This window comes from Solanum pennellii, chromosome 2, assembly GCF_001406875.1.
Source record: "Solanum pennellii chromosome 2, SPENNV200".
NCBI lineage: Eukaryota > Viridiplantae > Streptophyta > Magnoliopsida > Solanales > Solanaceae > Solanum > Solanum pennellii.
In genome coordinates this window covers 57,403,809-57,418,139 of record NC_028638.1, presented here as the reverse complement: position 1 = coordinate 57,418,139, position 14,331 = coordinate 57,403,809, and the positions used below count along the sequence as shown (strand labels likewise).

Genomic DNA, 14,331 nt, shown 5'->3' with positions numbered 1-14,331 from the left:
TTTTATCAACCAGTATAAAATTATAATATGATATTAAGTTTTGATTGAATATATGGTATGAAATTTTTATGTTGTATATTTATGATAAACATAAGAATTTCATGAGTTGTAAAATTATTAAAATAATGTAATTTATTTATTCAATCTTACCAAATAAAAAAAATAAATTAAAAAGCGTGCATAATAAATTATTATCAAAATATTTATTTTCCACTTAAGTAATTATTTTATCTAACTTTAATTAATCAAAATTTAATTCAATAAAAAAATTGAATGTAAATTATACTGTGTTAGTCTTAAATATAATATTCGCACATAGTAAGGGACATTCTTCTCACGTTAAACTTGCGTTTCTCGATCATATGACCGAAAAGACGAACGTAACCAACATTGTTAGTGTGTTACTTTGAAGTTTGAACCATTTGTTGGTCAATAACATTTTCAACTATATTTCGTGCTCATAGACCATAAATATTTAATTATTTATTTGGTATTCTCATAAATAATTATGTAACATTGTACATGCTATGACAATTTTCACCTGTGTGTCAATATTATAATGATTCATGTTTTGTTTCACTTTTGTGCGATTACACATTTTCAATGTATTAATATTTTGCTAAAATCAAATTATTTTATTTCATTTTTCTTAATAAATTGCTATAAACATCTTTATTTGTAGCCGAAAGAGATTTTTTTTTATTATAAAAAAACAAAAAAATATTAATCCCTTCATTCTTATTTATATTCACCAAATCAATTCTCACTTTATTATTTACATTCACCAAATTTGAAGTAATAATAAGTTCTATGTCAGTGAGAATAATAATAAATTTTAAAAGTAATGATGTGATTATAAATTTTATTTTTAGATATAACTGTGAAGTTATTTTAACAAAATATAAACTCGTGAGTCAATTTTATATTTAAATTTTTTTCAAATCATTATATAAAATTTCCAAATTCTAATTTTGGAGAACATGAGATTCCATCAACAAGAAATTGTCTGTCCAAACACTGATTTCATAACATGATATGATATGGCATGACCAAACGCCTATCTAGTACCTACACTAACAATGATATGATATGGCATAGACAAATTTTATATTTTATCTTTTATCATTGATCTTATTTGAAAGGAAAAATTATTTCCGATTTAAAAAGACACGTCATCATTTGATTAATTAACTCTTATGCTATTTTTTTTTTCGAAGTTTAAAGCTCATAGTATATTATCAAATAACCAAACTCAGTAACACTATATTTAAGCTGCATAAAGTTGTTAATAAATTTCCTGTTTACATCAGCATTTTTGAAATTACGAATATTAAGGATAAAACAAACTCAAATGAAAACAAGAAGAAATGGATTGAGATTTGAGTGTACTATTTTTGTTTTATCATGCTAATAATTGTGATTTTTTTATAAGATTGTTAGAATATAAATTAATTAAAGAATTATTGGTAAACCCAAGAAGTGTCCTTTTCAATCCCTTTCTCCTCTTGGCTATTCGAAATTTACAAGACACAACTCCTTATTACCAAATTACCCCTCTGCTTTTGCTAAATTTACCACATGAAAGAACGTTGTTTCAAATTGAAGACAGCTTTGGAAAGTGACAGAGGAAAATCCATATCCATTTGTATCACCATTTTTACCAAACTCCAATGTTACTGAATATTTAATTTACGCATAATATATATTTATTTTTCTTCAATTATATACTGTTAAAGTTTTAATATCATCAATTAAAAACAAAATGACAACTTTCTGTGGTAGAGAAACAAGTAATATTTTACAATATTGGATTTGAGACATGCTTATAACTAATTGTAACTTACTTGAGATTGTAATATTACTTAATTTAAATTTTTAAAGTAAAGTTGATATGAAAAGATTAATAAAATAAATTATTGCAGGATTGGTTAATTATTCGGGGTAACTTATCTCACTATATATATGGAATAACTTTTTCTATCACTATGATATAAGTGATGAGATAACTTATCTTAAACATGGCAACCAAACAAGATATAAACTTTTTATCCCCTTACGATTTTCTTGTTCCATTCCTATTTTATTTTTATCTCTAACTCCAAACACTCCCTAAAGGTCATTTGGTAGAAGGTTTAGAGTTATATATGTATCGATAATGTATAACTTAGTTATGAGAGAATTTATGTATTATTTTATACATGTATTAATTATTTCACCTTCTATCATGTATGAAATAAACAAATTCTCTCATAATTTATATAAGTATTAGTTATGTAAATTTCAAACCGAATACTATATTAGATTAATAATTTTATATGTTAATAACTTACCTCCTAATTAATTATCAACATGATATTACTTATTTATTATCTGCATAATTCACTATACCAATCGACTATAACAATTTTAAATTAAAATATTTCTAATTACAAAAAATAAAATTTCTAAAATAAATTCATGAATCATACTAAGCTTGATGTAGATGCAGTAAATGGCGTTGGGCTCAGTTAAATACTGCGTAACCCAATGCTATTTCCAACCCACGAAACACGTAATTTCAATATCCTGCTTCTCCATTGTCCTATTACTATGTTTTTATAATGTCTCGATATTTGTTCGCTCTGTCCCCTAGCCATTTGCCTTTGGACTCACACAATAATAAAAAAATGATTTTTTATTTGTTTATTGATCCATAGTCATTAATCATAATTAATGAATTGTTGAAGGATTTGTATGATTTTCACTTTGTTAGGTAGGTCATTATCATTTGATGCATCCCTAATTCTATCCTAAATTTCTGAAGCCGCAAATGCGTGTTACTTGTCATTACCATATGTCCTCTGCATTATTCTAGGTTAATTATTTTTTATTACTCTTTTTTAATAATGAAATCTAATTATAAAATGGATACATGGAAGAAGAAAAAATTAATTCCACTCGTTGTCTTCGTTAAGTTCTTATAGTTTCTCTTTGGCTATGTTTTCAAAATTTATTTATTTATTGCCAAAAATACATTTTTGAACAAAAATAAGTACTTCTACTTCCTAAAATCTTGATCAAAATACTTAAAATGTTCAAGTAAGGTGAATTTTCTTTTTTAGATGCATTGTACAATAATTTGTTTGTTTCATGTAGTTCTTGTCACATGTGGTTTTATAATGTATTTAAATTATTACACTATTTTAATGTTGTTATTTTTCTCTATAGACTTTAGCATTTGTTATGTTTTTTTTCATTATTTTCTTCTTCTTTTACTTGCATTTGTCTGTTGAAGCACCTCTTGAAACGAAAAGTCTTTCAGAAACAGTCTCTCTACTTCCACAAGGTTATGATAAAATGTAACACTCTATTCTTCTAGACCCTATTTTATGAAATTTTACTTGACATTGTTATTGTTATCGTAGTATTTGTACAATAATCTATTTGATACATCGTTTTAAACAAAAAATTAAAAGAAAATTTTTTTTTGTTAGCTGATTTATATAAATTTCTAGGTGCTCAAATCCATGTAATTTTTTAAAAAATTGAAATATATAAGTAAAAACACATTTGCATGGTCAAAGATCTCTTAAATATTTCCATAGAAGAGAATCTAAGTTTATGTTAATTGTGCAGAGTAGCACGCGGGTCTCTAGAAAGAGAACGTGTAAGAGAGACGATAATCATATCTAATTAATTCATAATTACCTTTTTTTCTAGTGGACCGACGATAAAAAATCAAACTTTCTGGCATACACTGCCCTACATTTTTCTTTCTTTGGTCCATTCCAATTCCCATGGTCTAACCAATAAAAAAAAATAATCACAAATAAGTATATTACTTTATTATCTACTTAAATATTTAATATACATTTTTAATTGATGTTTTTCTCAAAAAAAAAATATAATCTAAAATTGAAGGAGAGTTTGGAAAATGTTTTTCTTAATTTTTTAAGGGAAGTCATTTTCCTTAATTTTGAGGAAAATGTGACTTGATTTGGAAAACATTTTCCAAAACTTTTACCCCAACCAAACATGAGAAAATTGAAAAACATTTTTATTTTTCAGAAAATATTTTTCTTCATACCAAACACACTCTTAGCTATATATTATGATTTATACTTATACGGTATAAGACAATTTAAAATTGTTAAGTTCACATTGGTTATGAGATCCTACTAATTTTGAAGTAATTACCAATTTTTGGTAAATTAAAAGTCCAAGAATTTTGAGATAAGATGTACGAGTGAAAATATTATTTCCACTTCACGTTATTTTTGTCAGTGCTCATCCTTTCTTCTTGCAAATTTGTTAAAGTGAAAACATAAAATATTCAACCAAATCAATGGTGGTCCTCTTTCAGCAATATGGTTGTTGGAAAAACAGTTCCATTTTTTCAACTTAATGGCTATGGGCTGTGCGTGCATATGGGATATTGCCCCTCCTGTTCTGCCTAATAGGCCCAACTTTCACTAGACGTATTGGATGCTTTGAAAGTAACAGTTGATACAATATGGTTACATCAAGCAACACATTTCATATAAATAGTCTTCAAATATGGGGGTGGTGGGGTTGCCTTTGTCTCTATGCTTGTTATATCTCATTTATTATGAAATGGAGGGATATAAACATTCGAAAAATTCGATTTGTTAAATCGAACCTTTTCCCAGAAGTAGAGGTTACCTTATTTTTCAAGACAACAAACAAGACAGATTGGTGTTTTACCTTGGCTGCTCTAGTACTTTTCAGTCTCTCTGTAACAGTTTCTTTAAGCTAGTAGTGGGGACTCATCCTTGTGATTGCACCATCATTTCTGTCTTCGAAAAGTACATCTTCCTATACCAGAAAAAGACAAGAAGAATCTTAAAGCTTACTGTAGAAGGACTACTAATTTATGTGGTTAACAAGATAATTGGTAATCATCACACAATGAAATATGACATCTAATCTTACACATTATGTATGTAAATCTGCCACTTGTTGCTTACGCAAACAAGCAGTAAACGAAATATAAATCCTTGTGATCCAGGATGTAAAAGAATACAAATGATGTAACTATCTATCCTGGCTTAAAAGAATCAAGTTACTAAGAATTTGAGAGATTTATGGTTGTGAAGCGGCAATGTAGATGGAACTGGCTCCAGAACCACCATGAGAATGTTCAATAATCACATTGTCAGAGAATTCATTGCCAAGCATCTCCCATACGCTGCTATGCAGATAGTTCCTGAAAACACGATAATGCTCATAGACACCACCTTCTACAGTAATAATGCTAATCCTATTAGAAAGTCTGTCTAGTTTCTTTACAATCCCTACGATGCCAGCTCCAACTAAGCGAGCTCCACGTTCTGCTACAACATCACAGATCTCTGCAACTAGTTCTCTTGCCATGGTTGTAGAGTTAGTTATCTGCAATCAGCAGATTGCTAATTAGCAAGTGTAGCCAGCAAAAACCTGTAAACAAATCTACTTGTATGTAATGCATGAAACCGCCTACACAAAAGCACTTTAATTAGACAAATCACATACTTAACCCCCTCCTGCGCTACAACAATGAAAAATAGTAATGTTGAAACTGCAAGAACATTTACTAGCAAATAACTTAAATTTGACAATTCTGATTTGATTGCCCTACCTCAAAAATTTCTCCAAGTTTCTCATCAATTATTTCATAATCCTCTGATGTGTCTTGATGCATAGCAGCCATATCGGGGGACCTGCCAAGAGCTATAGTCAATAATAGAAACCATAGCATGACAGTAATTATGTCAATAACAAATATGAAGTTCTAAAACGCCATTGTTTCAAGCTGATTTTACTTCCAATCTCTTATGTAAATCTATTAATTACTATAGACTATTCAAAAAACATTTTTGATATGTGTCATTACTAGACCAAAGATGGAGAAAAAATTGCACATCCAGGCTGCTTTGGTGGTAGGGCAATTTACACAAAGAAAGAGGACACATGCAACTTTTCAGTACAATTGATGGAGATAAATTCATTTTAAAGGTAGTTTCAGAAAAGAAAGAAAGAAAAGCTGTTGTTGATATTTATTTTTTTTTAAAAAAAAGAACCATAAGATCTATGTCTGATTAAAAAACAATCTATGATACCTCAACGAATACGGAATTGCTAGCTTAGGTGGTACAGTATCTCCAAATAAAGCTGATTCCTGAGCCATCTTTAATAAGATTCTTCTAACAGTTTCTCCTAAGTATGTACCTGAAATAAGCTTCTCAAATATCTGAAGACAAAATGAGATTAAGGAGTTAATGTAGTTCATAGAGATCACAGGGAACTTGAGAGGGCAGAAAAGTTTAAGTATCCACCTGGCTACCAGGATTTGAACTTTCAGCATCTAACGATGTATCAAACTCTGTAATTGGAAGATGGGAGGATCTAAAATTCCCCCAGTGGGTATTAATTGCCTGCACAACCAAGCACTTTAGTGAATCATACTAACATTTTATAGATTGGTATACTTAGAAATGTTGTCATCAGAATTTACTATTTCTTCTGGTTTTGGAGTCTGATCAGGCCATTTTACAACGGATTGTGCTGATTCTACATAAGCCGCATTAGTGCCCATTCCTAGAGTGACTGCAGCCACACTCTCTTTACTGTAGTACCTTCCTCCAGCCAAAACTCCAATGGTATCATCAACCTGCATAATTGCAACCCCAATATTTTTAATAAAGATTTGATGTAAATAAGTGCACTATTTCTGCTATACTAAAAGGAAAGATCCGCTTATACCAGGGCAAAAACTCGCTTATCAACACTGTGCTTCTCCATGGCGACATTAATTTCATTCAACAACTTGTTCCCTGCCTGAGATTACGATTTAGTAACATATTCATGTGAAAAATGTGCATCAATAATTATGGCTAGCAAGTGCGGAAAGGAAAGTACAAAAAAATAATCATCAAATGAGCGATCCATTGTGCTTGATAATTTCTTGCAGTGGAATCTTTGGAAAGATGTTGTGAATTAAATTAAATTGTTTTCAAGTTCCAAATGCACAAAAATGTATTTGTTTCAGAAAATATTTGTCCATTAGAGAAAATATGTTAAATCTACCATTAGGTATAAAAGACTCAACTGCATCTCCTAATAATGAGTCCTTCCACGCAATGGCTGTTTCCCTGGAGGCAGCTACTTCTGCAATAGTAGGTGATACTGTAAATCCCAGATTTTTCTCTCCTCCTTGTAAACCTTCACTATGCAGGGAGATGAATTTTCCAAGCTCCACAGTTATCCAATCAAATAATTCCTGAAAGAGGTTCAAAAGGAAGACTTCAAGCCTATAGCGACATTTAACCTGATAGTTTTGACACTACTTGGCTGGGGAAGACTACTAGTCAAAACTTCGTCGCACGACTTTATGTCACCTTAACCAAGCTTCAGCCATAAAATTGTCTAACAAACATCCTTTTCAAGACTTGATGAAATTAAAAGAACATAGAAGAAACAGAGAAGCCAGGACAGTATATAAATCAATTTAACAAAAGCAAACCCATAAGACCACATTATATTTACGACCAACACCATTTTCGTTAATCTAATTTCAGAATTTAGGATCGACAACAATGAGTGACTAGAAAATCATCTAAGTAATAAATAACAACAATCTTAAATGCTTCAACAAACTTTAGATGAATTGAGATAATTGCATTCTTTGTATGTTTTGATGCTTATTACTCAGATTAACTTTTTAAGACATATGCTTAATTAAGTTAAAATTGTTTATGTAGCTGGAGTATCAGTTTCGTATAAATTTTTAATTATAGTACACATTCAAGGGTTTAAATTCTTAAAACAATACAGATAAGCCAACAAAATGCAGTCTTCAATTAGTAACTCTACTTGTAGCCTGAAGAAACTATACATACCTGGGAGCTGGCCTCTATTATGTTGGGAGGAATTGAAATTTCTTGTCTGTATAGATCCGAAATGGGTTCACATCTTCCTCCAATACGTGACATGGGTGCATTTCTTCCTCCAAGTCGCGCTTGAACGACGATGAAGTTAGTTCCTCGAAGATTAATCCCATAGAATAGACCTTTCTCATCACTGCAACCATACCATATATATATAAAAACAATTAATGAGAACTGTCTTATTCAAAAATTAAAATTTAGGAGCATCATCTACTTAAAATTGAATATAAGAGGTAATGTAATTTTAACTTCCATGCGGATATTCATTTCTAAATTATTCGCACATTCCCTTTCTCGCTTCCCCAAATTCTCTACGGTAAATTAAATTTACATTGAAGGAAAATGTAGGTCGAATTGAATTTAGATTCAAGAGTATAGTACCCATTAGGGAGTGAAGGTAAGCAAGAAGGAAGCATTTGGAGTGTGGATTGAGTTGAATTTAGACCAGCTTGCATCTGAGCAACGAGATCATCAGCAATTTGCCATAATTTAGGAACAGGGGTTGCACATTCTCTTGCGAATTTTCGAAGGATGCGTTGTGCATGCCTCCACCGTTGCTCGCTACGTCGCCTCCATTGCCTCACCAAAAGCACCGCCGCTACGATGGTGGAAACCGTCGTTACTGCTGCCAAAACCACAACATCCTTCTTCATTGATCTCTACTTGTTCCTCTTTCTATTAGGTACCTTTTGATAATTTTTGTAGCTTTCTGTACGTCCATGAATGTCATGTGATTCTTCTCAATTTTTGTTGATCAAACATAACTGAAACACGACATCCATGGAAAGAAGAACGAGTTTCATGGCTAAACTGTTTAGTGAGTGTTGAAAATTTTTTATTATGGAATTCATGGGGCCAACATAATATTTTTCTTTCTTTTGCCTTTTATTTCTCTTTCCTACTCTTGTCTTTCCTCTCTTTTCTTATTTTATGTCTTTTCTATTAAAAAAAAATTCAAACCAATATAAATATTTCCTTAGCTCGTACATATGAAAATAATTTATTTTTAATTTTTTTTATTTTTATTTAAATAATTAAAGGTTAAGAGTATAAAAAGGATCAAGTTAATTCTTTGGATTGTCATTTATGTCATGAAAATTGACCACTAAAATTATTTTTTTCTCTCTATGTTTTCATTTATTATACTTTTAAAAATTATATTCATATTTCATATTTTTTATAGAAACTTTCACATATAGCCACTTAAAAATAATTAATTACTCTTTATAGCTATAGTTTAATAATTACAATCTGTAGCTACATGTTATATGGAGGAGAGAGGCGAGCGAGACTATGAGAGAGAGGAGAGAGGCGAGAGAGAGGGGGGAAAGAGTGGAAGAAAGGTGAATTGTATATGTATATATTATACGTATAAATTTTTATGTATGTCAAGAGAGATTGGGAGAGGGAGGAGAGAGGTGAGCGAGACTAGGAGAGAAGCGGCTGAGGGAGGAGAGAGTCAAGCAAGAGAGGGAAGAGAGTGGGAAAGAGGTGAATTGTATATGCATATAATTGTATATAACTGTATATTATATTATATTATATTATATATATAAATATATATATATATATATATACACACACACACACACATTTGTATAAATGGCTAGCGAGATTGGGAGAGGGAGGAGAGAGGAGAGCGAATTGAGACATGGAGGAGAGAAGCTAGCGAGACTGGGAGAGAGAGGAAAGAGGCAATCGAAAATGATAGAGAGAGAGCAGAGAGTGGGAGAGAGTAAATTGTATATGCATATAATTGTATATAACTGTATATTATACATATATTTGTATAAATGGTAGCGAGATTGGGAGAGGGAGGAGAGAGGCAAGCAAGATTGAGAGAGGGAGGAGAGAGGAGAGCGAGAGAGGACAGAGAGTAGGAGAGAGGTGAATTTTATATGTATATAGGTTAAAAAATTGTATATTATACATGTGTATTTGTATATCCTAGCAAATTATACATATACAAACATAACTAATTATACAAACTCGAAGTCAGCCCATGCAATTAATAAGGTTTTGTCGGGAGTGTTAATTATAGCAAACTATAGCTATAATGAATAATTAAATAGTATAAGTTTGCTTAGCCGCGTAATTTTTCCTTATTTTTTAATTCTACTTTTATGATTCATTCAAACAAAAGAAATATTTCTCAAAAAAATAATATTTTTTCACTTAATTTTGAAAATTGATTTTTGATAATAAAAATTTGAATACAATTTTTTTTCAACTGGAATATATATTTAAAATTTGGAAAAAATGTTAGTATATCTGATTTTTCAATTCACTTTTCATTTTTAAAATTGTATATAAGTACATTCAAACATGAATATCATTTCGAATATTTTGTTTTGCAAAAATAAAATATGATTTTATGTTCAACTATAATTTTGTTTATTTCAAATACAATAAAAAAATATATGTTTGAATTCTAAAGCCAATGTCAAATAATAATAACCATAATCACGTTTTCTATGCTCATAACCCCTTAATTTTTAATGTGCAATTCTGATAACAATTGTTTCACTATTTTTTTTTTATATAAGTTTTATATATAGCTTTTAATCGTATTTATGTTAAAGATTCTTTTGACTAAACTAGTCTTCTTGATTATATTTTTTTTAATTTGACTGTTTGTACCTATGTAGTTATTTGATCATAAATATGATAATTTTTCAAAATATTTTTTGTTAAAATAAATAAGAAAAAAAATAATTTTTTATATACACCAGTAATTAAATTAATTTCAAAAAAGATTTAGGAAAAAATAGAAAATAAGAAGAAGAAAAAAAAATAGAAAGAGAGAGAAGGGCATGAAACAGAAATGAAAGCAAAGAAGAAAAATACAACACTAATATCTAGATTAGAATATAAATTAATTAATAAAATATCCTCATACAAGTTGTATAGTTGTACCTCATACACTTCAAAAATTTTCATTGAATGTATGATCAGTACAGTCCGGGTCGGGTCTATCACCGAACCTACCTACGAATGGGCTTTCGGGCCCAATTATTGTTATTTTGGGTTTCGTTTAACCATTTTTTTAAAAAATAAATAAAAATAACAAAACATAATAGGTATAATAAGATGGACAACTTTCACATGTAACAAACAAAAATCATATTTGTATGCTATAGCAAACTTTGCATAATTGCGCTCCATAGCAAACATAGAACTATATAATTCGCTATACATATACAAGTGTATAATTCGCTGGCCTAAATTGTATAATTCGTTGGCCTATTTCGCTGCAATTGTATAATTCGCTATGCTATTTCACTGCAATTGTATAATGCACAATTGTATAATTCACTGCCTATTTCGCTGCAATATTAAGTGTATAGCAAGAAGATATATGTTTTTCCCTCGCTTTATACAAAAACAGAAACACAATATATACACTTCTGTTGTATAAAGCTAGAGAAAATTGTATTTTACTGCAATTGTATAATTCGCAATTGTATAATTCGTTGACCTTTTTCTCTGCAATATTTGAAGTAAAATGTTTGTAAATTGTATAATTAAGTGTATAACACGAAGATATATATTTTTGCATGTGTATATACAATTTTCTCTCGCTTTATACAAAACAGAAACAGAATTATACACTTCTGTGTATAAAGCGAGCGAGGCGAGCGAGAATGGAGAGTGGCGAACGAGATTTCTGGGAGAGAGACGCTGGTAAATTTTAGCTAACATTTGCTATGGAGCACAATTAAATTAAACCCTAACTATTCCATTTATTTTAGGTTATTAGTTTGCTATTATATACAATTTTTCCTAATAAGATTATATAGCTATAGTTTTAATTAAGGGTGTACATGTTCAGGTTGGTTTGAATTTTTTTAAAAATCAAATTGAATCATTTGTATCGGATTTTAAAATTTATAAACCAAATTAAATTAATAAAATTCGGGTTTTTCAATCTCAGATTATTTTGGGTTTTTTGGATTTTTTGAGTTTTCGGATTTTTCTACTAAAATATTCATACAAATATATAATTACTTATACTTCAAATATTTATTTAGTCCTACCAAAATACAACTATCTAAGTTGTTTCTTAAGAATACAACACAAACAATGATATGACTAATGACACTAAAATATCCAAAATATATATTATAATAATGAAATTGTGTAAAACAAATATTGCAAATTAACAAGTCATAATGAAAATGATCATAATTTAAAGAACAACTTTCACATCTAACAAACAAAAAAATTATATTTGTATGTATAACAATAGTTTGCACAATTGCGCTACATAACAAATTTTATATTGCTATGGAACTTTTGATTTGTACAATTCGTTGTTACATCCAATTTTATACAAATTGTTCAATTTTGTATAAGTTCATCTATACATTGTAATTTGTATAATAAGATTTGTATTTGTATAATTATAAGTGTATAGAATGAAAATATATGTATTTGTATTTGTCTATACATTTTTTTCTCGCTTTATACAAACAAAACACATTTTATACATTTGTATACCAAATGGGTAATTGTATACCGAATCAGATGACAAAAAAATGAGATGTTTGCTGCGACTTACAAATAAAATAAACTATGACTATAACATTTAATTTGAACTAAAATTTTGCTATTTCATACAATTTTCTCTAATTTAAAAGTACTAAATTATGCTAAAATAAGTTTAATAAGTATTAGTTACATGTCTAAATATTAAAGGAAATTAAAATTAGATTCTGCATTTGTTAAATTGATTTTCTTTTTGCATTAGTATTAATTTGATTTTGATTTACGTTTTATTATAATTAAACATTTGTGGACTATAATCTTTATGAAACCATCCAAAATTCTAAGTTTCAAATTTGAAATAATATATTAAAAGATAAAAACTATGAAAAAGTATAAGAGATATTTAAAATTAAATCAAAATAAATATTTTTTGTATAAAATAAAATTTTAAAATTATATATATAATGTCGCATTGGTTTGGTCTTGGGTTGATTTTTTTTAATTAAAATTAAATCAATCCAAATATAATCGAATTTTTTTTTCAACACCAAACAAAGTCAAACCAATCACTAGTCGAATTTTTTTCGGGTTGACTCGACTTGCGGATTGTTCCGATTCAATAATTGCGCTTTATAGCTATAATATTGTTTGTTATGGAGGCTGCGATTTGTATATTTATGTCTGTTTGTATATTTTACTTACAAATAGGATAAATATATACAAATACAATATTTATACATTTATAAATTTTTCATAAATGATATACAAAAAGCTAGGATAAACATATACAAAATTCTTGATTTATACAATTAAAAATCAAATAATACAAATTCTAGATTTATACACCAAGTGAATAGCAAAATTGAATGAAACTTTAGTTGCGAATTAGAATTTCCCTAAACAATAGCGCTATTAAATGAATGAAATGTTTGTTATTTTGTACAATTTTTCCTTCTTTTAATTAAAACAAAAATTGTTATGTCGGGTTTGAGATTCTAATTCTAATTTCTAACTATAGTATGATGATCTTTTGCATTTAGCCTATAACTATGAATGGGCCATGTAAAATTTTTCTTCAAAATTAATCAGTAAAAAAAACTTCTTGTTGTGACACTTAAATGTGGAATACGTTTATACTAGTTTTGTAAAATTTTAGAAAAACATATTATTTTGATGAATGACTTTATATAATGACTTAGTTTGGTTAAAACCTCCTTAAATGTGATTGATATTAACGTTAATATGTAATCCATAATCCCCAAAATGTGATTTGATACATAAGTATAGAGTAAGTAAAATAAGAATCTTATTAATACATTTATGTTGGTAAGCTCCCCTTTCCTTACCCCCAATTTTACTAAAACGAATCAAATGAGAGTAACTACGTAGACTACTTTCTCATTCTTAATAGGTAAACTATGTAACTACTTAATTATATAATTTCTAAACTTTCCAAACAATCCTCCAATGAAGATTGTGAGGAATAGTTTCTTAGTATTTTTTGAAAGTTATTCAACTATGAGACCAAAAAAGGATTCGTATTATCCCATTAAATGATGCATCAACCGTCCAAAAAAGGCAAAATTAATGAACAAGGAATGTGATTAAAAAAATAAAGCATCAGGGAATAGTATTATTGTACTGTAACTTTTTGAGTTGATTTTCAAGTAGGGGGTGCTAAGGAATTCCAAGTCTTCTCTACTATTACTAAAAAGGTAATGGTAGTCCATTATGTTCGTTGTGTTTTTCTACAACAACTTTTCAAACATTTGAATTATATTTCTTCCTTTATTTGATTCAAGTAAAAGAACAAGTTGAAACTTTTTCATAAAATTAAGACAACGTTTAGTCAAATGGAAAAAAGTGCTTCATACAAGTTAATCCAAAGACTATGGTATATACTTTTAGGAGAAAATAC

At 28.9% G+C, this 14,331-nt stretch overlaps 1 protein-coding gene across 1 annotated transcript; it reads right to left on the bottom strand.

The window, feature by feature from the left end:
* Positions 1-4,842: 4,842 nt before the first annotated feature.
* On the bottom strand, positions 4,843-8,781 carry LOC107009599 (probable hexokinase-like 2 protein). Its single transcript, XM_015208942.2, has 9 exons — positions 8,307-8,781; positions 7,878-8,058; positions 7,088-7,258; positions 6,742-6,816; positions 6,494-6,649; positions 6,315-6,413; positions 6,099-6,229; positions 5,618-5,699; positions 4,843-5,391 (listed from the first exon to the last, which is right to left on the bottom strand). Exons 1-9 carry the CDS (start codon positions 8,576-8,578, stop codon positions 5,083-5,085), a joined length of 1,476 nt encoding a protein of 491 aa, XP_015064428.1. The 5' UTR covers positions 8,579-8,781; the 3' UTR covers positions 4,843-5,082.
* Positions 8,782-14,331: the final 5,550 nt, after the last annotated feature.